This window comes from Schistocerca serialis, chromosome 10 (genome assembly GCF_023864345.2).
Source record: "Schistocerca serialis cubense isolate TAMUIC-IGC-003099 chromosome 10, iqSchSeri2.2, whole genome shotgun sequence".
Classification (NCBI taxonomy): Eukaryota; Metazoa; Arthropoda; class Insecta; order Orthoptera; family Acrididae; genus Schistocerca; species Schistocerca serialis.
This window is the reverse complement of record NC_064647.1, coordinates 71,663,811-71,690,594: the sequence shown is the minus strand read 5'-3', so window position 1 is coordinate 71,690,594 and position 26,784 is coordinate 71,663,811. Positions and strand designations below refer to the sequence as shown.

At 43.1% G+C, this 26,784-nt stretch overlaps 1 protein-coding gene across 1 annotated transcript in view; it reads left to right on the top strand.

The window, feature by feature from the left end:
* The window catches only part of LOC126425084 (uncharacterized), an 87,281-nt gene that overhangs the window by 13,329 nt on the left and 47,168 nt on the right, over positions 1–26,784 (top strand). Inside the window, exon 2 of the mRNA XM_050087998.1 lies at positions 25,610–25,660. Coding sequence (XP_049943955.1) covers positions 25,611–25,660 — 50 coding nt within the window. The 5' untranslated portion in view covers position 25,610. The remainder of the gene's footprint in view (positions 1–25,609; positions 25,661–26,784) is intronic.

Below are 26,784 nucleotides of genomic sequence, written 5' to 3'. Positions count from 1 at the left end.
ATTCGAACCTGCGACCGTAGCAGTCGCACGGTTCCGGACTGAAGCGCCTACAACCGCTCGGTCACAGCGGACGGCTGTCGCTCTTATTCTTTCTTTAATATGTGTTTGAAATACATTGCAACTTATAATGCTACATAATTATAAAAAAAAGATTGACTCTATTGAAGTAATAAATTCGCTGATTTCTGAAGTCATTTTATCCAGTGTAATATGATACTCCACTGGGGAGTGCGCTGTAGCCCCCATAGATCCCCCCCCCCCCCCTTGCCACCGCCCCTGATGCCAACAGTTATATACCTAAAGAATGCAGCATGCTAACAAGGGGAAGACAAGGGGTTTGGATCACGGATTTTTTGCAAACTTTGTACTTCTTTTGTTCATTAGGACTACATAATGTGGAAGTAGTAAGTGGTACTACTTAGGCGAATTAGAGACAACCGCAAGAAAAGTTTCAAGCGTCTGTGATGGTGGCGGGTATGTGATTAGCATTCGGATTCCGTAATCGGTGGATCGCTGGGTCGAGTCCCGCTCATGTTTCTTTTTTCTTTTTAATTTACGAATATTTTCTCCAACACTAATATATTATTTTAAGCATTTCACGTCTGAAAGGTAATATAGTGAAAATCCATACGTGCCGGCCGCTGTGGACAAGCGGTTCTAGGCGCTTCAGTTCAGAACCGCGCTGCTGTTACGGTCGCAGGTTCGAATCCTGCCTCGGGCATGGATGTGTGTGATGTCCTTAGGTTAGTTAGGTTTAAGTAGGTCTAAGTCTAGGGGACTGATGACCTCAGATGTTAAGTCCCGTAGTGGTTAGAGCCATTTGAACCATTCATATGAACTTGTATTGAACTTCCGGTGTTATATGGTTGTTCGCCAATTTTTGTTATCACAAAAAATGTTACGTTTATAATTATCGACAAGTAAACGACGAAACGCATAAAGTTTTCCTAAAAATGCGTGCTTGTTGTGATTTCCGAAATCCTTTATACCTGCAGTCGGGTAAGATACTGATGATTGCTTTGTACCTGGACGTTTCGATCTGCACACACAGGTTTTAAGAACGAGAGACAGCCTTGGATAGCAAACATCGATAAATAAAGTGTAAATAACTTTATTCAGTGCGGTGGGGTGGGTGGACTGCCGTAGCCTGTTGTCAACCACTGATGGCTACGGCGGGGACGAAGCCTCTCCCTCGTTTCTAGGTCCCCAGTTCCATACAATACAAGTGGAACAAATGCAGTTTTCCCGCGTTCATAAGTACTCTTCAGAGTTTCTGGGAAAAAAACAATACTAGCTGACATTTTGAAAGATTTCTCTTTCTTCCGACAATTTGGATACAGACCACGAGTAACGCAACAGTTTTGTAAATATTTGTGTCGAATATTGGTGATGTACGACAGAATATAGTTTGAGAGCATCTTCACGAGAAGCAATTTCTCGTTCGTTGTCAATAAAATATGAACAAGTCTGAAGGCGCTGGATAAAGTTTTTTAACTTGTAATGAAAAAATTAGTAAACAGTGAAATAACATTGGAAATTCAAAAAGGGTCATGCAAACACACGTGTATTCTCATCGTATTACCTTTCAAATGTAATATGTGCAAAATAATGACTGGCTTTTAAAAACATATAAATTTAAAGAAATGGAAGAGCAGTGGGTCTCGTTCCGGCGATCTACCGAGTACGGAGCTTGAACGCTAACAAGATGACCGCCGGCAGTTCGTGGTCAGGGTCACAACGCAACAGTACATCATCGACGCGTAAAGCTTCGCGTGCGATTTTCTCGAAATCGTCTTAGTACTGCGCCTTACTACTTGCGCATTACGTTGTCGTGGTTGGCTCTGAGCACTATGGGACTTAACATCTGTGGTCATCAGTCCCCTAGAACTTAGAATTACTTGTTTCCTATCGGCACGAACCCTCCGAAAAGTAGCATTCACAGAAATCACTGATATCGGAAAATCGCAGTTTAGCCCATCACTATTATCAATGCAATTCGCGGTTCGCACCTATCGGCACGAACCCTCCGAAAAGTAGCATTCACAGAAATCACTGATATCGGAAAATCGCAGTTTAGCCCATAACCTTTCTAACCTAAGGACATCACACACATCCATGCCCGAGGCAGGATTCGAACCTGCGACCGTAGCAGTCGCGCGGCTCCGGACAGAGCGCCTAGAACCGCTAGACCACCGCGGCCGGCCTAGGTTGTCGTAATGGACTGTTTAGAATGTACAACGTCTCAAGTAAATCCGTTATCCGAACTTCGTGGCCTCCAGTTGTGTGAAATGCAACTCACTATCACATCTCGGTCTTCTTGTCCATATCTGAAAGGTGTGTTCGACCGTTGTAGGTAGTAGGATGTGTTGTTTCCATCCATTTGGTGTTAATCGTGTGGCTTTTTTAATGGATGTTGTGAGGCATGTTCTTTGTTCAGTGTGACACTAAATCGAAAACTGGTCTGGAAGTTAACCAAATAATATCCATGAAATCCTCACTCTGTTACGCTCCAATCAAGTCCCTACAGTAACTTACTGATAACACAATACTCAGCTGATAGGCTTTGTTTAGGAAACATCTGCAGGTGGTCGCTCATGTCGGCACCAATGATGTGTGTCGCTATGGATCAGAGGAAATCCTCTCTGACTTCCGGCGGCTATCTGATTTGGTGAAGACTGCCAGTCTCGCTAGTGGGATGAAAGCAGAGCTCACCATCTGCAGCATCGTCGACAGGACTGACTGCGGACCTTTGGTACAGAGCCGAGTGGAGGGTCTGAATCAGAGGCTGAGACGGTTCTGCGACCGTGTGGGCTGCAGATTCCTCGACTTGCGCCATAGGATGGTGGGGTTTCGCGTTCCGCTGGATAGGTCAGGAGTCCACTACATGCAGCAAGCGGCTACACGGGTAGCAGGGGTTGTGTGGCGTGGGCTGGGCGGTTTTTTAGGTTAGATGGCCTCGGGCAAGTACAGAAAGGGCAACAGCCTCAAAGGGTGCCGGGAAAAGTCAGGACATGCGGGGGACAAGCAGCAATCGGTATTGTAATTGTAAACTGTCGAAGCTGCATTGGTAAAGTACCGGAACTTCAAGCGCTGATAGAAAGCACCGAAGCTGAAATCGTTATCGGTACAGAAAGCTGGCTGAAGCCAAAGATAAATTCTGCCGAAATTTTTACAAAGGCACAGACGGTGCTTAGAAAGGATAGATTGGATGCAACTGGTGGTGGCGTGTTTGTCGCTGTTAGTAGTAGTTTATCCTGTAGTGAATTAGAAGTGGATAGTTCCTGTGAATTATTATGGGTGGAGGTTACACTCAACAACCGAGCTAGGTTAATAGTTGGCGCCTTTTACTGACCTCCCGACTCAGCAGCAGTAGTGGCAGAACAACTGAGAGAAAATTTGGAATACATTTCACATAAATTTTCTCAGTATGTTATAGTCTTAGGTGGAGATTTCAATTTACCAGATATAGACTGGGACACTCAGATCTTTAGGGCGGGTGGTAGGGACAGAGCATCGAGTGACATTATACTGAGTGCACTATCCGAAAATTACCTCGAGCAATTAAACAGAGAACCGACTCGTGGAGATAACATCTTGGACCTACTGATAACAAACAGACCCGAACTTTTTGACTCTGTAAGCGCAGAACAGGGAACCAGTGATCACAAGGCCGTTGCAGCATCCCTGAATTTGGAAGTTAATAGAAATATAAAAAAAGGGAGGAAGGTTTATCTGTTTAGCAAGAGTAATAGAAGGCAGATTTCAGACTACCTAACAGATCAAAACGAAAATTTCTGTTCCGACACTGACAATGTTGAGTGTTTATGGAAAAAGTTCAAGGCAGCTTTCCCTAAACGTAGATAAATGTAATATAATGCGCATACATAGGGGCAGAAATCCATTCCAGTACGATTATGCCATAGGTGGTAAATCATTGGAAGCGGTAACGACCGTAAAATACTTAGGAGTTACTATCCGGAGCGATCTGAAGTGGAATGATCACATAAAACAAATAGTGGGAAAAGCAGGCGCCAGGTTGAGATTCATAGGAAGAATTCTAAGAAAATGTGACTCATCGACGAAAGAAGTAGCTTACAAAACGCTTGTTCGTCCGATTCTTGAGTATTGCTCATCAGTATGGGACCCTTACCAGGTTGGATTAATAGAAGAGATAGACATGATCCAGCGAAAAGCAGCGCGATTCGTCATGGGGACATTTAGTCAGCGCGAGAGCGTTACGGAGATGCTGAACAAGCTCCAGTGGCGGACACTTCAAGAAAGGCGTTACGCAATACGGAGAGGTTTATTATCGAAATTACGAGAGAGCACATTCCGGGAAGAGATGGGCAACATATTACTACCGCCCACATATATCTCGCGTAATGATCACAACGAAAAGATCCGAGAAATTAGAGCAAATACGGAGACTTACAAGCAGTCGTTCTTTCCACGCACAATTCGTGAATGGAACAGGGAAGGGGGGATCAGATAGTGGTACAATAAGTACCCTCCGCCACACACCGTAAGGTCGCTCGCGGAGTATAGATGTAGAATCGTAAAATGCGTTTTAGACAGGTACGTGCCGAGTAAAACTGTGAGGGACGGGAAAAACCCACCGTGGTTCAACAACAAAGTTAGGAAACTACTGCGAAAGCAAAGAGAGCTTCACTCCAAGTGTAAACGCAGCCAAAACCTCTCAGACAAACAGAAGCTAAACGATGTCAAAGTTAGCGTAAGGAGGGCTATGCGTAAAGTGTTCAGTGAATTCGAAAGTAAAATTCTATGTACCGACTTGACAGAAAATCCTAGGAAGTTCTGGTCTTACGTTAAATCAGTGAGTGGCTCGAAACAGCATATCCAGACCCTCCGGGATGATGATGGCATTGAAACAGAGGATGACACGCGTAAAGCGGAAATACTAAACACCTTTTTCCAAAGCTGTTTCACAGAGGAAGACCGCACTGCAGTTCCTTCTCTAAATCCTCGCACAAACGAAAAAATGGCTGACATCGAAATAAGTGTCCAAGGAATAGAAAAGCAACTGGAATCACTCAACAGCGGAAAGTCCACTGGACCTGACGGGATACCAATTCAATTCTACACAGAGTACGCGAAAGAACTTGCCCCCCTTCTAACAGCCGTGTACCGCAAGTCTCTAGAGGAACGGAAGGTTCCAAATGATTGGAAAAGAGCACAGGTAGTCCCAGTCTTCAAGAAGGGTCGTCGAGCAGATGCGCAAAACTATAGACCTATATCTCTGACGTCGATCTGTTGTAGAATTTTAGAACATGTTTTTTGCTCGCGTATCATGTCGTTTTTGGAAACCCAGAATCTGCTCTGTAGGAATCAACATGGATTCCGGAAACAGCGATCGTGTGAGGCCCAACTCGCTTTATTTGTTCATGAGACCCAGAAAATATTAGATACAGGCTCCCAGGTAGATGCTATTTTCCTTGACTTCCGGAAGGCGTTCGATACAGTTCCGCACTGTCGTCTGATAAACAAAGTATGAGCCTACGGAATACCAGACCAGCTGTGTGGCTGGATTGAAGAATTTTTAGCAAACAGAACACAGTATGTTGTTAACAATGGGGTGACGTCTACAGACGTTAAAGTAACCTCTGGCGTGCCGCAGGGGAGTGTTATGGGACCATTGCTTTTCACAATATATATAAATGACCTAGTAGATAGTGGCGGAAGTTCCATGCGGCTTTTCGCGGATGTTGCAGTAGTATACAGAGAAGTTGCAGCATTAGAAAATTGTAGCGAAATGCAGGAAGATCTGCAGCGGATAGGCACTTGGTGTAGGGAGTGGCAACTGACCCTTAACATAGACAAATGTAATGTATTGTGAATACATAGAAAGAAGGATCCTTTATTGTATGATTATATGATAGCGGAACAAACACTGGTAGCAGTTACTTCTGTAAAATATCTGGGAGTATGCGTGCGGAACGATTTGAAGTGGAATGATCATATAAAATTAATTGTTGGTAAGGCGGGTACCAGGTTGAGATTCATTGGGAGAGTCCTTAGAAAATGTAGTCCATCAACAAAGGAGATGGCTTACAGAACACTCGTTCGACCTATACTTGAGTATTGCTCATCAGTGTGGGATCCGTACCAGATCGGGTTGACGGAGGAGATAGAGAAGATCCAAAGAAGAGCGGCGCGTTTCGTCACAGGGTTATTTGGTAACCGTGATAGCGTTACGGAGATGTTTAGCAATTTCAAGTGGCAGACTCTGCAAGACAAGCGCTCTGCATCGCGGTGTAGCTTGCTCGCCAGGTTTCGGGAGGGTGCGTTTCTGGATGAGGTATCGAATATATTGCTTCCCCCTACTTATACCTCCCGAGGAGATCACGAATGTAAAATTAGAGAGATTCGAGTGCGTACAGAGGCTTTCAGACAGTCGTTCTTCCCGCGAACCATACGCGACTGGAACAGAAAAGGGGAGGTAATGACCGTGGCACGTAAAGTGCCCTCCGCCACACACCGTTGGGTGGCTTGCGGAGTATAAATGTAGATGTAGATGTAGATGTAGATGTAGATGTAGATGTAGATGTAGAGATGAATGCTTAAGAATAGCGTACAGTTTTTCTGTAGTGCACACTATTCGCTTGACATCTTTTTTCAGGAGGTCTAAATAATCTTCTTCCTCCAATGTCCAATCAACACTGATTATCTCAACTCTCGTCGGACATGTTAGGAAATCTCGCTGATCCAAGAGTTCTAATAAAGCTTGTTTATTTTTCCACGTTCTCCCAACAAGCTTCTCTCTAGATGTGTCAGGTAAACTGTTAATTAATACTTCCATTAAATGTGCTTCAGGTACATCATTGTCACGAATTCTTGATTGGGCAGCACACTGCTCCACAACATTGCAGTATCCTCCCCAAGAATCGGTTTAAACTATGGGCCCAACAACTGTAACTGCAGTTTCTTCTACATACCTGGCGAGCAAATTTCTACTTTGAAATCCATTTCAAACAGACTGTATTATTCAAACTTCTAAATTCAGTAAACTCCACTAAAGTGCATGTGGATGGCTACGAAACGTATATTTCTCTAACCATCTTGGAAATACTGAATGTGTTTCCCCCTATGGATTAAATGTGGGAAATTTTTGTACATTCCTTTACCCGTACCGAACATTAACACTTCTTTCGATTTGCCACATTCTCCTTGATTTACCTCACCCTGGTCTGTACTCTTAAAGAGACTGCTAGAGCACACTGGACTCGCATTCGGAAGGACGACGGTTCAATCCCGTCTCCGGCCATCCTGATTTAGGTTTTCCGTGATTTCCCTAAATCGTTTCAGGCAAATGCCGGGATGGTTCCTTTGAAAGGGCACGGCCGATTTCCTTCCCAATCCTTCCCTAACCCGAGCTTGCGCTCCGTCTCTAATGACCTCGTCGACGGGAAGTTAAACACTAACCACCACCACCAGACTGCTAGATGTTACTTCTGTGCCGTCCGTTGTGGCCGAGCGGTCTGGCATGGACGTGTGTGATGTCCTTAGGTTAGTTAGGTTTAAGTAGTTCTAAGTCTAGGGGACTGATTACCTCAGATGTTAAGTCCCATAGTGCTTAGAGCCATTTGAACCGTTTGTTACTTGTGTATTCCCTTGTATACTCTTTCCAAGGCCCACAAATTCACTACTGCCGTCTGGTGCCTTATATTGCGGTGGGGCATAGTGAAAACTAGTTGATATCTTTTGTTGCCTTTTTGCTATTTCTGTTACTTCGGCCGAGCGGTTCTAGGCGCTACAGTCTGGAACAGCGCGACAGCTACGGTCGCAGGTTCGAATCCTGCCTCGGGCATGGATGTGTGTGATGTCCTTAGGTTAGTTAGGTTTAAGTAGTTCTAAGTTCTAGGGGACTGATGACTTGAGAAGTTAAGTCCCATAGTGTTCAGAGCCATTTGAATCACTTTGAATCTGTTAATTCAACAACAGTTTAACCTATCGACCTACATGTCATTCTCTCTCTCAGCCTTTCTACATCCCTCATCTGAACGTCTGTCTGTGACTACCTTCTTTTTTAATGATGCTAAACCATGCTGGAGATAGTGACTCTCATTTTTCAATAATGCTGGTTCCTGCTCGAACACTTTGGACAGAGTTCGCAATTTGCGAAATTCTTCACAGTTCTGTTACTCTTTTGCTATAAGCTAGGCGACAGAAGCATTCAGAGTTGTCACTTGTACCTCCACCGTATTTAATACTGAACCAAACCGACTATTAGACTAGAAGGAAGATGCTCTAATAATTGTTCAGCTTTGATGTTTCTGTCTCATACAGTTGAAGAATCAGGTTAATTCTCCTTCCCTTTTGTTTTTTCTAATTTCTCTGTCTTCTTGTTTCTGTTTTTCCGGATTGACCATAAACTTAGCAAAAAGTATCGGCACATCCTCCCCTTCCCTTATTCTGACAAGTTTGTTATATTACTGCACCAGGTATCCACACAGAAGTAAACCAGTAACATCCTTAGCGTAGTAAATACACTTACAGGTTACGAGACAGATCCGACTCTACTATTTTTACATGAAACCAGTCATGGGGTAACTTTACACAAGTTACAGCTCTCGAGCTCAGTTATTCCAAATACTTGGCTGCTAGTCACTGCCCTGCATACTAGCAACTGAGTCACTGTCCATCCACTGCACATGTTGTTCCCGTATCTGTCATTTGCTCAGTTTCTCACGTCCGCGTTTAACTACTCATGCACATGCAGTCCAGGTTTGCAGATTATTTACCTTAGTCCCTGTACTTGTGTGATCCCTCGTGTTGTTGTCTAACCGTCATCCAAAAAATCATCAGCAGAAGATCAGTCCATCTACAACTGCAAGTTAAAATTTCTTCTTCTCCATTCAGTCGTCCTGTATAGGTCGTACTTTACTGTAAAACATCAATTTAGGGCAGTATCATCTCGTATTTATACCTCTTACCTCTACTACATACACTTTCAGTCCCTGAGGTGACTGTTAATAGCAAGCAAGCTGTGTAGAAAGCTTTACCTGAAGCACTGCGAGAAACTAAGAATTGATCTGAAAATCTGCAGGTCCTGTGACAAAGGTGTCAGTATCTGTGAGTAGCTGTCAGACAAAGAAAAGTATTAGTAAAAATATAGTTCTGGTCTTCACTGGATGGGTACGACTCTACTTAACTGGCCCCTTATTCCATTTACCAGTGCAACTAAATCTGTGTTGCGAATAACATATGATAACATTGTGAGAACAGATTCTGCAATTTTACATTCATGCCTGGGCTTCAGGCCAAAATCTGTTGTATGTCACAGTAGTAAGAAAAGAAAGCGTAAATAAAGAAACCTTTACTTTTCCTTCTTTGTCAGTGAAGCGATTTACTGGATTTATATTGACCCTTTATCACCACTGTGCAACATGGAAGGGTAGTTTATCCTTTTACGAGGGATGGAACTTAAATGGTGGCAACACTTCTGTGGAGACACCATGCAGTGGATTCTAGTATTGTCGCTGATAGCACACGTTGTTGACATGTCTACCTTACGTCCAGCAAATGGACTCGCCCGTCCCACGTCACCGGCGTGCGCACAATCGAGGGAAACACAGTCACTTGTGAGCGAGCGGTCTAGCGTAACGGTGTCACCATGTTCTCGAAACAGGAGTTGGATCAAGATTGAATGTGCCAGAGTTCGTACAGCGCGACAGTGTCATCAAGGTCTTCAAGAGGCGTGCGGGGAATCGGCATTGCGTACTGAACAGTGGCACGCTGGGTAAAAGCCTTCAACGAAGGTCGGCAGCCGGCCGAAGTGGCCGCGCGGTTCTGGCGCTGCAGTCTGGAACCGCGAGACCGCTACGGTCGCAGGTTCGAATCCTGCCTCGGGCATAGATGTGTGTGATGTCCTTAGGTTAGTTAGGTTTAACTAGTTCTAAGTTCTAGGGGACTAATGACCTCAGCAGTTGAGTCCCATAGTGCTCAGAGCCATTTTTTTTTGAAGGTCGGCAGACTGTGGGAGACGTGCTCGGGCAGGTCGACCTAGCGTCTCTGAACAAGAAGTGCCTGCTGTTGCCGCGTTAGTGGACAGTGATCGACACCATACGATTCGTGAGCTCACCCACGAAACCGGATTAGCGCATACGACTGTGCTTCGCATCCTGAAGGAACGCCTGGGCATGCGAAAAATTGCATCTTGATGTGTTCCGCATGAACTGACGGAAATACAGGAATGGATGCGTTACGACGCTGCTCAGACGCACTTGGAACGCTATGAGCGCGAAGGAGAGGCTTTATCGTAACACTGAATGAGACATGGGCCACATCGTGCGAGCCAAAACTGAAACGCCAATCCAACGAATGGCGTCGTTATGGGTCGCCGCAAAAGTCGAAAGTGCGTCAGAGCCCCAGTATGGTGAAACTATGGTGATTCTCGTGTACGACTGGATGGTGTTATCCTAACGCATTACGTTCCTCCACGGCAGTAGGAAATTCAGAGAAGTGGGCAGCCGCGAACGGAAGCGAAGTGCTTCTAGCAACGCAACAAGTGCCGCAATCACGATACTGCCTCTGTTGGTAATTTGAATAGCCCAGACTTTTGCAAACATGGTACGCAGTAGCGCTTCAGACAGAATCACTGGTTGTGGTGGCGCCAGTGTAGATATATATGGCTTTCGGATACTGTGATAAGAACACCGCCAGAATTGTATTGTTAATGTGAGTCTCATTCTCAAAGGCAATGCCAGTTATTATGTTCACTTTAGGCAGTTTCACTGGAAATGTGTAATACATCTGGCTTTTTCAGCCATCATATTAGGCTCCAGGAAGCTATTCCCAGGGCAATGGAGATGCAAGAAGCACAGAGATGACGCAATGTGGGATGAGGTAGCGGTGACAGATGTTAGATTCGGTACCATTCCCGTGAGAAAGACCGCCAGCATGATGCTGCTGCTCTGTGATTGGCTGCTGTGTTCGACGGTAGGGCGCCAAAACGTTAAACTTTAGTTGCTATCATTAATTAAACCTGCCATCCAAATTACCTCATTTTTTTAAAATAAACATCTCTCAACAGCCAGCTATCAATCAGTCATTTCAAAATTATTAAAATCAAAGTATTACTAAAACAAAAGACTGATGATATTACTGCCGATGCACTTCGGTGGCGTTCGGGTCACGCCTTGCTGGCTTGGCGCGCGAAGTGTCTCGGGCAGTCCTGCTCTCCAGTTCTGACCGTTCCAGTAGACTGGCATGTTGTCTGTTATAGCAGAAATTGTTTCATGCAATTTTATTTACTACAGTTCCGACCGTCGCTAGGTACAGACATGTTGTCTGTAATAGTAGTATTTGATTCATGTAATTTTATTCTCCAGTTCTGACGGTTCCAGTAGACAGACATGTTGTCTGTGGCAGGATGTATTTCATGTTATTTTAGCCAGATATAATGACTGTGGAAAGATATGTTCAATACGTTGTGATCAAGAATAGTTTCTCGTGTCTACATCAATAAAAACGCGAGTGGCATCCCAAATGAGTTATAGTTTATTCGTAGTAGCAGTTCCTTGCGAAGTTAATTTCAGCCTCAAGAAAAAGAATCCACGACCTGAGTGCTGTTTTCTGCGCTGGGGACATCATCATCATGAAGACAGCGGGTTAGTGAAGTGTACAGGAACTTACGTATTCCACATAGGGCAGTGGAAACAATTAGGCATCTCACGTGTACTGCATGCACACTACAAATGTGCTCAGTGACACGTCATCTGCAGTAATGCAGAGGAGGTAAAGAAGGATGAAAGTATTAACACTATCTCACTTTTATTCCTCTTTTTCTTGCCGTAAATGGGATGCTAAAACTACTTAGTCTAGGTTCTCTAATGATATTTCCGGAAATATCCTAATTATCTACATACATTTGCGCTGCTGGGGAAGGAGGGGGGGGGGGGGGGGGGGAGAGCTCTAGTGATCCAGAAACATCCAGTTGCGCACTGCATGGTTAGATTTGTGGCGATCGGTCTCAGGTTATTAGATTCATATTGGTTCCTTTTAAAGCGAAATGTGGCGGAGATGTACGGCCAGCGTAGATAGATTGGAGGTTCATGCACTTCGACCAAGATAGCATCGGCAGAGGTGAAGCGTATTGCACCCTAACAAGCTTTCAGCACTTTCTATTGGCATTTATTAATTGTGTTGAGCTGAGTGCCAAGTGCAGATCCATAACAACTTCTACAATCAGTGAATGGACATACCATAGTGCTGTAAATTTGGTGCAGACGTTAAAGTCCTACCGAGTCCTGCCATAGCTCTGATTGCATTGACAACCATATCGCGTTTCTTAGCTACATATTTTGTGTGCGCCTCTCAGGTTAGCTTATGGTCGATGAAGAGACCAAGGTATTTGATTACCGTCTTCAAAAGGAAGGTTGCTATAACCACGGACAGATTTACTATTTGCCTCGAACCCTTTGATAGACCCTGTGTAATACTCTTATTGATGTATAGGGTGTCCTTCTTAAGAATCTTCATTTATATCCAAAGATGGTCTTGTGTATGTTGAAATATGTGCATAGATACCACTAAAACCGCGAGTGTTTAAAAGATCTAGCTCCCATGTCTAAAACAGCTTCAGTTGTCTGTTTACTTTATATATGAGTTAATGTGTTAAACATTTGACTTCAAGCATGTAACCGAGACAAAGCTATTTTTGGGAGACGCTAAGTTCTCTTATTCTCATACACCCTAACAAGGAGAGGTCTTCAGTGGTGCACAGCTGGACGAAAAAAGAAATTCGGAATTTTGTGTAATGCACAATAGCATTAAAGTAGTCCCATTCTGTAGTATGGCTGTGTGGTATACTTGATAGGATAATAGCTTTGCATGCAAGAGGTTGTCTCCACAATTCTCCTCATATGAAGTAACTTTTTTATTTTAAAATCTTTATCGAAATTACTATGATCATTATTTTTATTCAATAAAATGGTTTAAATGTAATCTCTATTCTTTTGTCATATGATTTTCGTCACCATATGAACTTTTTCATTTGTTTCATTTTTTCTTTAAACCGTTCTTTTTCCAATCGCAATTGTAGTGAATATGAATTTAATTATATTTATCTCTTATAATATTCAATTGCTTGAAAGTTCCAATCTGTCAGTTAAAAAACAAAAGGGGACATGATCTATTTATGTTGTGCAATGGTCTGAAAAATGTATTTTTGTTACCAGATGTGCGATTTTTTTTGCACAATAATAGTCATAGAAATATTTAAAACATTTCCTGAATACCTAATGCGCCATGGAAAAAATAACGCAGTTGAAAATTTAAATGAGAGACGGATTAGTAAGTGAAACGAAAGTCGTGCAAAATGACAAATAGATATAATGTACGCAATAATGTGGACGAAAAAAAGAGGATTGTAAAACAAAAGAAATTAAATCAAAATTATTACATAAAATTAATTAAAAACACATGAACAAAGATTTCAAGTGAGGAAAGAAGAAAAATGGGAGCAAATGAAGAAGTAGATATTATGATTAAAATTGTGTGACAAACGAATGGAATTTAAAAAATTACATTTAAATCAATTAAGTGAATAAAAATGGTCAAAGTCATTTTGATAAAGATTTAACAATGAAAAAAAAGGATTACTGCCCCTGATTACCCATAGCCTCCTGCATGGGAGGTTCTTATCCTAGCCACTCCACCATGCAACCAGACTCTCTAATGCACCTTTTTTAACACTGTTGACTGACACAAAATTCCCATTTTTTTTTGTTTATTACTCGCAAAGGAGGGCCCACCAGATAGTTTTAAAAAATGGTTCAAATGGCTCTGAGCACTATGGTACTTAACACCTGAGGTCATCAGTCCCCTAGAACTTAGAACCACTTAAACCTAACTAACCTAAGGACATCACACACATCCATGCCCGAGGCAGGCTACGGTCGCGCGGTTCCAGACTGAAGCGCCTAGAACCGCTCGGCCAGATAGTTTAAAAAAGTCGATCGCACGGCTGGGGAGCTCTCCCTGTAAGAAAAAAAAATTAAAAAAAACGACGCGCCATGAAGGAATTGTATATGAAACATTGTCGGTATTCTTGCCGAACTTTCTCGGTATTCTTGCCGCGTCAGTTCTGGATAAAATCTCGAGCTTTCGACGATTACCTCCATCGTCATCGTCAGGAGCTGACTGTCTTCACTGCTGCTGTGGTAGCTTCTTTATAGCCCGTGGACGGCTTCTGATTGGTCGGCGATTACGTACTGCTGTCGCAGACGGGGTCACTGTGTGCGCCGGTGGGGCCACAGCTTCCGTTGGAACGAAAATCTTGGAAGGAACGCCTCTGCTGCTTCTCTGCATCAAGCGCTCGTTTCCATGCACAGCTCAGATGGTATGCGCTATCGCGGTTAAAGTTATTTTGGCTCATTCTTATTTCAACAGCCTCCTTAATAAGAGAATTTCAGGCATAGGACAGAATTTTTGTTTCATTTAACAATATTTTATGTTTGTTCGTGAGGCTGGGCTCCGCAATTGCTGATTTCTCCATGACCTGTTCGTAGACATCTATCGCCACATTCCTCCACAAACTTACCAACACACTGTCAGATCCCTGATATGCAGAATCAGTGATGTATTTCGTTCCAAAGACGAAAAAACAAGCTATTAAGCAGGTAGTCTTAATGTTTTGGCTCATCAGTGTATTTTCACTAAGAAAACTTGGACGATTAAAGATTTCCGTTATTAATTAAATGGAGCTACACTACTGGCCATTAAAATTGCTACATCAAGAAGAAATGCGGACGATAAACGGGTATTCATTGGAGAAATATATTATACTGGAACTGACATGTGACTACATTTTAACGCAGTTTGGGTGCATAGGTCCTGAGAAATCAGTACCCAGAACAACCCTCTCTGGTCGAAATACGGGCTTGATACGCATGGGCATTGAGCCAAACAGAGCTTGGATGGCGTGTACAGGTACAACTGCCCATGCAGCGTCAACACGATATCACAGTTCATCGAGAATAGTGACTGACTTATTGTGACGAGCCAATTGCTCGGCCACCATTGACCAGACGTTTTCAATTGATGAGAGATCCGGAGAATGTGCTGGCCAGGGCAGCAGTAGAACATATTCTGTATCCAGAGAGGCCCGTACAGGACCTGTAACACGCAGTCGTGCATTATCCTGCTGAAGTGTAGGGTTTCGCAGCGATCGAATGAAGGGCAGAGCCACGGGTCGTACCACAGCTGAAATGTAACGTCCACTGTTCAGAGTGCCGTCAATGCGAACAAGAGGTGACCAAGACGTGTAATCAATGGCACCCCATAACACCAAGCCGGGTGATATGCCAGTATGGCGATGACAAATACACGTTTCCAATGTGCGTTGCCATTCGTGCACCCAGGTTCGTCGTTGAGTCCACTATCGCAGGCGCTCCTGTCTGTGATGCAGCGTGAAGGGTAACCGCAGCCATGGTCTCCGAGCTGATAGTCTATGCTTCTGCAAACGTCGTCAAAATGTTCGTGCAGATGGTTGTTGTCTTGCAAACGTCCCCATCTGTTGACTCAGAGATCGAGACGTGGCTGCACGATCCGTTACAGCCATGCGGATAAGATGCCTGTCATCTCGACTGGTAGTGATACGAGGCCGTTGGGATCCAGCACGGCGTTCCGTATTACCCTCGTGAACCCACCGATTCCATATTCTGCTAAAAGTCATTGGATCTCGACCAACGCGAGCAGCAATGTCGCGATACGATAAACCGCAATCGCGATAGGCTACAATCCGACCTTTATCAAAGTCAGAAACGTGACGGTACGAATTTCTCCTCGTTACACGGGGCATCACAACAACGTTTCACCAGGCAACGCCGGTCAACTGCTCTTTGTGTATGAGAAATCGGTTGGAAACGTTGTGGGTGTCGCCACCGGCGCCAACCTTGTGTGAATGCTCTGAAAAGCTAATCATTTGCATATCACAGCATCTTCTTCCTGTCAGTTAAATTTCTCGTCTATAGCTCTTCATATCAAGTTGAAATACATTAAAATATGCAATGTCATTTTTGTTCCCAATTTATTAATTCACTTCTCCTTTTTGTGGGGTTAATAACTGGCAACATTGCTATTTTTTCCTGTGATGTTCCTGCAGTTATCAGTCAACATATTTATGTAGACAGGAAATGACTACCTATATCACAAGAAGGTATAGGCGCAAATTTGTGCGAAAATATTTGTGACCGTTTCAGATCAAGTTCTGTTTTACGCTTTCACCATAAAATACCATATTTATGAAACAAAAGAGATAGTAATGCAGGTTACTGATTATGAAACCATCCCATTTCCCTAGGCCACGACTGAAGAATCTCTGAAATTCCTCAGCAACAGGTACTGAGTCTGCCTATGGGAGACACGCGGCTCATTGTAGAGGGCAATTTAGAGTAGTTTGTCGAAATGTTAATTACATTCTGCTGCACATTTTTGCAGTCAAATGCTGCTTTTCGACTCTGATACGTGCGGCGTCATATGATGAGTAAACCTACAATGTAAGAAGTATTTGCTTTAGAATTAAATATACAAGTATTCATTTTGTTTCATAGTGATTTAATGGCACCAAAATTATAAGAATAAAACATTGCCGCCCCCAATCAAGTACCCCATCTAGTAAGGATAGGCTGATGGGGTAACAGTAACTCAGGCAGAAAATGGTTCAAATGGCTCTGAGCACTATCAGACTTAACTTCTGAGGTCATCAGTCCCCTAGAACTTAGAACTACTTAAACCTAACTAACCTAAGGACATCACACACATCCATGCCCGAGGCAGGATTCGAACCTGCGACCGTAGCGGTCGCGTGGTTCCAGACTGTAGTGCCTAAAACCGCTCGGTCACACAGGCCGGCTACTCAGGCAGACTCTCTTCCTATGGAGCTACACGAGCAGTGGCTTTAAAAATCTCTGTATAAAACAGAATATTATTTTAAAGTGACTGATTTATTTTGAGAGATTTAGAACCATTAAAATTGAAATATTCGTAAATTTTACACATACTTCTTTAATTAAGCTATGGGGTGCGTGAACCACGGCTCTTAGTCCTGGCAAACTGCAGGGAGCGTGTGTGGCCTTGAGATGTCCAATTTCGTGACAGGGAGTGGGTGTGACCTTGAGGTGTCCAAATTCGTGACAGGGAGTGGGTGTGATCTTGAGGTGTCCAATTTCCTGACAGGGAGTGGGTGTGACCTAGAGGCAACCAATTTCTTGACAGCCACTCTGGCAGGGTTTGTTCAAATTCCACAAGACAACTCTGCGACTGTGTCACTGTCACGTCAGCCATGGTACCTGACTTAGAAGGTTATATTTACACTGTCATGAAATGAAAGGCTTGCTGGTTGTGGTTGTGGATAAATAGAGCTGTTTATCACACTCGTTCTGCAGAGGGTTCTTCCTCTTGTGATAATCTTAACTTTCTATTTGTATTAGCCTCCCCCCTCCTCCTTACCCTTCTTCAAGCCCGATTCCTGAAGCATATATCAGGATCATAAAAACTAAAAAACTGAAGTGTCTGCACAAAACCATTAAAATATGCATCTGAACTGAAAATATGTGTATTACACACACAGTTAAGCGAAAAGTGCTTTATATGTACATTATGCAGGTATTTGTCCCCAAATGGTCAAAATATGGAAACATGCATGGAAAAAGTCTACATATTTGGAGCCAGAATAGTAATTAAATAGGTAAGTACTAAGTTTCCCCGATGTTAATCAATCTGTATATTGAGCAAGCAGTAAAGGAAACAAAAGAAAAATTCGGAGTAGGAATTAAAATCCATGCCATTGTAATTTTGTCAGAGACAGCAAAGGACCTGGAAGAGCAGCTGAACGGAATGGACAGTGTCTTGAAAGGAGGATATAAGATGAACATCAACAAAAGCAACAAAACAAGGATGATGGGATGTAGTCGAATTAAATCGGGTGTTACTGAGGGTATAAGATTAGTAAATGAGTTTTGCTATTTGGGGAGCAAAATAACCGATGATGGTCGAAGTAGAGAGGATATAAAATGTAGACTGGCAATAGCACAATGGCAAGGAAAGCGTTTCTGAAGAAGAGAAATTTGTTAACATCGAGTATAGATTTAAGTGCCAGTAAGTCGTTTATGAAAGTATTTGTATGGAGTGTGGCCATGTATGGAAGTAAAACGTGGACGATAAATAGTTTGGACAAGAAGAGAATAGAAGCTTTCGAAATGGTGCTACAGAAGAATGCTGAAGATTAGATGGGTAGATCACATAACTAATGAGGAGGTATTAAATAGAATTAGGGATTAGAGAAATTTGTGGCACACCTGGACTAGAAGAAGGGATCGGTTGGTAGGACATGTTTTGAGGCATAAAGGGATCACCAATTTAGTATTGGAGGGCAGCGTGGAGGGTAAAAATTGTAGAGGGAGACCAAGAGATGAATACCCTAAGCAGATTCAGAAGGATGTAGGTTGCAGTAGGTACTGGGAGATGAAGAAGCTTGCACAGGATACAGTAGCATGGAGAGCTGCATCAAATCAGTCTGTGGACTGAAGATCACAACAACAACTAAGTTTCAGCTACGTCCAATGATCCTATTTGTATAGAAGTCACAACATGTATAATCTGCCCTATGCTTATTAAGGGGATATTAGCGATCGCAGCATACATAAACAGACAGCGACAGTGTGCTGAAAAACAGCCTCCTCGCATTAAGTTCGCCAAAAAAGGAATTTACACGAGAATTGGCGAGAAAGAAGACTGACGTCAGGTACAACCGACATAATCCTTAGTTGTGACTCTAGCTAGCACCAACATAAACTTTGAATAAAAAGAGATCTGCTTCACTCATGTGCTTAGTTACAAGTCTCCTTGCGGCAAAGACGTAAGTATCACAAAAACTACAACCTCCTTTTTAACGTACAGCGTCTTTCTAGTGTTCCTAATAACTTTCATACTTCATCAGCAAACCGAGGGTGCTTCAACTGTGCTATTAACAGGTATCACGTGTCCGCTTTCACAGTTCAAACATCTGCTTACGTCCTCTAGGGCCGCTAAGATCAGTTTAGGGAACATGCAGTTTTTTTTGACACAGTCTCCAGTTTTGATTTCCTCCTTACCCTGTTCAATTATAATGGAAGTCGTCGTATGAACCTAAATATTTAGTCAGTATACTTGCACGGGCGCAGTGCTCTCAAGTGTTGTCATTAAAGATTTTGTTGAACTAAGTGAAGGGCTTTCATACTCATTGCTCTGTTCAATAATTACGTTCATGATGTACAGTCAGGCAGTAGTAGCCGACCGCGACAGACGCAGCAACAGTTAAGTAAACCGCTTTTGTGACATTTACGAGTTCCTAACCAGGAGCGAATTTTATTATATCATCTGTGTGCTTTAATAGTTTAGTTTCTTGAGTTTCTGCGTGTCAATTTAAAATATAATAGCCACAGTTTTCGCGTTTTCGTTTGCGTTAGAAAGTAAATCGATTTTGTGATATATTACAAGTTCCTTGTCAGGGGGAAATTATTTAGTTTCACCTGAGTGCTTCGGTAGTTAGGTTCTTGAATATCTGCGCTTTACTAGACACAGTTCGTGCGTTTTCGTCAGGGTCTGCAGTAGATTTCCGTAGCTCGAGTCGATAGTCCGTTTATCTGCATAGTTTAGTTTTCCACGGTCTTTGATATGGCCAGGTACTGCGATTGTCGTATGGGGATGCGAGCCTAGTTGGTGACACTTTGCTCTCAGCTTCAGGCTGTGATAGCTTCGGCTGCAGTGGATGGGCACCACTGTTGTGGAACGGCCGTGGGGATCCAACGGACGTCCAGCGCGTCAGAGTCCTCCGATCGGCCCTCACCGGTGGCCAACCCAGTTACTGCTCGCACTGAGGCTGACCCCTCACCAGCGGTCGAGTGGGAGGTCGCTCCAGGGCGAAGCAGGCGGCCAAAGACTTCCCAGGCGGCCGCACGTAAGGCCTCTCCGGTTTGTCTGGCAAACAGGTTCCACCTACTGTCTGTGGCTGACACTGTCGCTGAGCCGGATGCCTTTGCCTGTCCTGTTTCAGAGGAAACCACTTAGCCTGCAAGATCCGGGCAATCGCAGAGGGTGGGACTATTGGTAGTTGGGAGCTCCAACGTTAGAAGCGTTATGGGGCCCCTTATGGACTTGGCTGACAAGGAGGGAAAGAAAACCAATGTGCACTCCGTGTGCATACCAGGTGGAGTTATTCCAGATGTGCAAAGGGTCCTCCCGGATGCCATGAAGAGCACAGGGTGCAGACAACTGCAGGTGGTCGCTCACGTCGGTACCAATGATGTGTGTCGCTTTGGATTAAGAGATTCTCTCTGATTTCGAGCGGCTAACAGAAGTGGTAAAGGCTGCCGGTCTTGCTTGCAAGATGAAAGCAGAGCCGACCATTTGCAGCATAGTCGACAGGACCGATTGCGGACCTCTGGTACAGAGCCGAGTGGAGGGTCTGAATCAGAGGCTCAGACGGTTCTGCGACCGTGTAGGCTGCAGATTCCTCGACTTGCGCCAAAGGGTGGTTGGGTTTCGGGTTCTGCTGAATAGGTCAGGTGTCCACTACACGCAGGAGGCGGCTACACGGGTAGCAGGGGCTGTGTGGCGTGGATTGGGCGGTTTTCTAGGTTAGAAGGTCTCGGGAAAACACAAGAAGGGCTTCAGTCACAAAGGGCGCAGGCTGAACACAGGAAAAACGTAGATACAGGAACCATTGGTATAACAGTTGTAAATTGTCGTAGCTGTGTTGGGAAAGTACCAGAGCTCCAAGCGCTAATAGAAAGCATGGATGCTCAAATCGTTATAGGCACTGAAAGCTGGCTAAAGCCAGATATAAGGTCAGCCGAAATTTTTTCGAAGAACCTAACGGTGTTCCGAAAAGATAAGCCAAACATGGTTGGCGATAGCGTGTTTGTTGCTGTTAGAAGTAGTTTAACTTATCGCGAAATTGAAGTAGATACTCCTGTGAGTCAGTATGGGCAGAGGTCATTGTTGGCAACCGGAATAAAATAATTGAATCCTTTTACCGATCTCCCAGTTCAGATGATTCAGTTGCTGAAAGGTACAAAGAAAATTTGTGTCTGATTTCAAACACGTACCTGACTCATACGATAATAGTTGGTGATGCCTTTAATTTACCCTCGATATGTTGGCGAAAATACATGTTTAATTCCGGAGGTACGCACAAAATATCATCCGAAATTGTGTTAAGCGCATTCTCTGAAAATTATTTCGAGCAGTTACTTCATGAGCCCACGCGAATAGTAAACGGTTGTGAAAACACACTTGATCCCTTAGCAACAAATAATCCTGAGTTAATAACCAGCATCAAAACCGATATAGGGGTTAGTGAACACAGGGTTGTCGTGGCGAGATTGAACACTGTTATCCCCAAATCCTCGAAAAATAAGCGAAAAATATACCTATTCAAAAAAGCGTATAAAAATTCACTTGACGCCATCCTGAGAGACAATCTCCACTCATTCCAAATTAATGATATAAGTGTAGGCTAGATGTGGCTTAAATTCAAAGAAATAGTATCGGCAGCAATTGAGAAGTTTATACCAAATAAACTAACAAACGACGCAGCTGATCCTCCTTGGTACACAAAACGGGTTAGAACACTGTTACAGAAACAACGAAACAAACATGCCAAATTTAAACAGACGCAAAATCCCCAAGATTGGCGATTCTTTACAGAAGCTCGAAACTTGGCGCGGAGTTCAGTGCGAGACGCCTATAACAGTTTCCACAGCGAAACTTTGTCTCGAAAACTGGCAAAAAATCCAAAGAGATTCTGGTCGTATGTGAAGAAACAATCAATGCCTTCTCTGCGCGATAACAATGGAGATACTATCGAAGACAGTGCTGCCAAAGCAGATTTACTAAACACAGCCTTCCGAAATGCCTTCACAAAAGAAGACGAAGTAAATATTCAAGGATTCGAATCGAGAACAGCTGCCAACATGAGTAACGTAGAAGAAAATACCCTCGGAGTTGTGAAGCAACTCAAATCACTTAATAAAGCACGTTTTGTAGTCCAGACTGTATACCAATTAGGTTCCTTTCAGAGTATGCTGATCCATTAGCTCCATACTTAACAATCATAAACAACCGTTCGCTTGACGAAAGATCCGTACCCAAAGACTGGAGAGTTGCAAAGGTCACACCAATATTCAAGAAAGGTAGTAGGAGTAATCCACTAAATTACAGGCCCATATCGTTAACGTCGATATGTAGCAGGAGTTCAGAACATCCATTGTGTTCGAACATTATGAATTACCTCGAAGGAAACGGTCTATTGACACACAGTCAACATCGGTTTAGAAAACATCGTTCCTGTGAAACACAACTAGCTCTTTATCCACATGAAATGCTGAGTATTATTGACAACGGATATCAGATAGATTCGGTATTCCTGGATTTCCGGAGGGCTTTTGACACTGTACCACACAAGCGGTTCGTAGTAAAATTGCGTGCTTATGGAATATCGTCTCAGTTACGTGACTGGATTTGCGATTTCCTGTGAGAGAGGTCACAGTTCGTAGTAATTGACGGAAAGTCATCGAATAAAACAGAAGTGATTTCAGGTGTTCCCCAAGGTAGTGTTATAGGCCCTTTGCTGTTCATTATCTATGTAAACGATTTGGGAGACAATCTGAGCAGCCGTCTTCGGTTGTTTGTAGATGACGCTGTCGTTTAATGACTAATAAAATCATCAGAAGATCAAAACAAACTGCAATACGATTTATAAAAGAATATCTGAATGGTCGAAAAGTGGCAGTTGACCCTAAATAACGAAAAGTGTGAGGTCATCCACATGAGTACTAAAAGGAACTCGTTAAACTTCGGTTACACAATAAATCAGTCTAATCTAAAAGCCGTAAATTCAACTAAATACCTATGTTTGACATCGAAAAGGTTCAAAGAAAGGCAGCACGTTTTGTATTATATCGAAATATGGGAGAGAGTGTCACCGGAATGACACGGGATTTGGGCTGGAAATCGTTAAAAGAAAGGCATTTTTCGTTGCGACGGAATCTTCTCACGAAATTCCAATCACCAACTTTCTCCTCCGAATGCGAAAATATTTTGTTGACACCGACCTACATAGGGCGGAACGATCACCACGATAAAATAAGGGAAATCAGAGCTCGTACGGAAAGATATAGGTGTTCATTCTTTGCGCGCAATACGAGATTGGAATAATAGAGAATTGTGAAGTTGGTTCGATGAATCCTCTGGCAGGCACTTAAATGTGATTTGCAGAGTATCCATGTTAGGTGTGCAAATGACGTTCTGTGTTTTATCAGCTTCTCAAAACAGCTTTTTAATTTGTTCTGTTCTGTGTGACTGGTGATAATTTCAATGGATATCGTGTACATTATGAACATGAGGTCGACATGTGTGTTACTTGTTCAGTTTCTTGTGAAAGAGAATAATCACAACGTTGTTCCAGTTTTGGGGTCGTTTAGCGTAAATACGACTCCTCCGGCAAAAATTTCGAAGTTTCTGAGGGGATATTTTCTGAGTATCTTGGATTAAGGGACCTGTGGCTCGTCACATAGCAGGACAATGCGAAACAGAGTAATACAATATCCCTCAGACAGACCCTACGGTACTGTGCTGTGGGTGCCGTCGCTGTGGGAAAATTTCACCACAGTTCGTTGTGTCGCTCTTTCAGTGCACTCAATGAATTCGTACACGTGGTAGACCCTACGTGTCAGTTAAGTCTCCATCAATAAACCTTTCCATTACCGTTAATGCACGTTTTACACTGCTGGAAAATAAACCTAAGCAAAAACAAGAAGTGCTGAATGCATGGTTGAGGACATGGAGAAAAGTGGGCGTTACTGTTGTCAAGAAGAAGTTCCATGCGTAAATGGAACAATATTCTTTCCAAACAAGGCGCACAGCACACCCCGTCGACATTTGCACTGTTATCATGTTGTTTTAATGGTCTTGCCAATGCTTTGCAATTGCTAAATATGTATGGGAATTGGATGTATGTACCAGTCTCCTTCTCCATTTTCTCTCTGTACATCTCTTCGTTCTCCTCACGTGGATCATCTCCTTCTCCCTCCTCTCTCTCTCTAATCTTCTCTTCCTCTCTCCCTGTGCATCACTTCCTCTATGTATATCCCCTCCCTCCTCTCTAATCTTGAGCCTGGTTTTTTGCTATTTGCAAATTCAGATTACATAGTGAACTTTCCCACTTCCTCTGAAAACTGACTGGGAGGACGAAACCAGAACAGCACATTGCTGTTTAGACAGTTTCTGTTTGAAAATATACGAAATGAGAAAGAATATATATACGAGGGTGAGTAAAATGAAAACCTTAAATTTGTAATAACAAATCGAAATTTCGCACCGTTATCCTGTAAGTTGGTAAACTTGCTACAAACAGCGTGCAGAATGGCCTGTAGGTGGCATCATAGTGCAGATGCACACCTACCGCCGCAGTATCAGTATAAAGATGGCCGCCCCGCTTGCGACTTGCACCAGGGAAGAACAGCGTTCTGTTATTCGGTTTTTGCGTAGTGAAGGTGTGAAACCTATTGAAATTCATCGACGAATGAAGGTTCAGTACGATGATGCAGGTTTGTCACAGCAGCAAGTCTACGAATGGAGTAGGATTGTGCAAGATGTGCTCCAGTTTCACAAAGTGTCTGCAGGATGGATGTCACGGCAACTGACTCCAGAAATGAGAGAACGACGTGTTGATGCTTGTGAAGAACATTTTCGGCGTCTTGAACGAGAAGGTGATGGCTTCCTTGCAAGAATCGTTACTGGGGACGAAACCTGGGTTCACTTACACCAACCGGAAACGAAGGGAGCGAGCAAGGAATGGCGCCATTCCTCATCACCAAAACCAAAGAAGTTTCTAACAGAACCATCAGCAGGGAAGGTTATGCTGACTCTCTTTTGGGACGAAAAAGGCGTCATTTTTGAGCGTTACATGCCTAGAGGGACCACTGTCATCAGTGCATCATACAAAGATCTCCTAAAAAATCATCTGCGGCCTGCAATTAGATCAAAGCGACGTGGATTGCTGTCATCAGGTGTCCTTTTACAACATGACAATGCAAGGCCCCACACTGCCCGTACAACAGTTGCAATAATTTCAGACCTGCATTTTGAGTGTCTTTCTCATCCACCATACTCACCAGACCATGCCCCAAGTGATTTCCATATGTTTGGACCACTCAAAGACGCAATGGGAGGAAAGAAGTTCCGTTCGGATGAAGATGTACGCCACGTGGTGCATGAATGGTTGCGGGGACTACCAAAAGAATTTTTTTCTAAAGGAGTTTATGCACTTTGTAAGCGCTGGGGGACTTGCATTGGGCGTGGGGGAGATTGTGTTGAAAAGTGATACAGCTCTGTACCACTTCTGCACAATAAATAATATTTAAAAAAATATTTAAGGTTTTCTTTTGACTCACCCTCGTATATTGCGTGTGTGCACATGCATGCTTGGGAGAGAGTGTGAGAAAATATGATTGCTATGGGGTTATAGTTCTTAATAAAAGAAAAAAATCATGATGCAATTAATACAGCTTGCCATTTCTGTTTCCATATTCCTCTTTTTATTTTCCAGAATGCCTACGCTACAGGACATAGTAACTGCAATGGCATCTGGTCATGAAGGGTGAGTATTCTGTTTATTCTTTATGGAATTTGCAAAAGGTTTGTTGTACCTACAGCAGCTGATTGACATTGCCAGGCAGTCTTGATACACCAACACGAGGGCATTGCCTACAAGGTAAGAGGATGCTAGTTTCACCAATTGTATACTTACCCCTGTGGATAATGCTGGCACGGCGGTGTCGTGCTGTGGCACTTGGCTCAGAGAGAGCCAATTCAAACACTGGTAGCGGAAGAAATCTCCATAGTAAACATTTGGCCAATGAGGTGAGGTGGCAGTATACAGTTTCTAATCACCAGACAAGTCTATAAAATGACAATGAGATCGTTTGTGAATCGCATATTATTAATTAACCATTTACTTTTCAACAATTTTAAATTTACCTTTATTCATGTTTTAATTATTACATTTTATCACTTTAATAAGTTACGCACTTGGCAAGTCTGCTGTAGACTTTACCTGTTGCACTATTTACTTATTGCATTCTGTACAATTTTATAGACTTTGTAGACTTACAGAAGCGACAGCTAACGAGCTTATGGGACAAACATACGTTGTGCTTCTGTACTGCAGTGTGTTACGAACAGCAGCGCTATTGGTAGCATGACTCCGCCGGAACTGTGGCTTGGTTTACACCGTATTTTAAATGTGTGACAAGCTAAGCTGATTTTGTGAACATTTTACGGCTTTTTTATAGTAGTCGGCCTATATGTGAGAAAATAGGTATGTCTCGTCATATTTTAAGCGCATGTTTTCACATGTATGAAAGTAATAATTTTTCATTATGGAAAATTTTATTGTTTTAAGATGTAATCTGTTAGTTGTACTTCATTTCCAATGTTTTGTTGACGGTATGAAAGTGATCATTTCTGGGCAAAAGTCTTGTGATCATTGACGAAAATAAATGAAAAAGAAATTTATTCTACATTTCCTGGATCATTGTTTTAATTCGCGACTGTGACGCAGCTCCGGAAGTTATTCATAGTATCTTCTTGACTCAGTTGCCCTCAAACATCACTTTCAATAATTAACAATCCCAAAGCGTTGAAACTTGTCTTCTAAGAAGAGGATTCAAAGCCATTTTTTGTTCAGTTTCAAATTTGAGACTGCCATTTTGCAATTGTTCT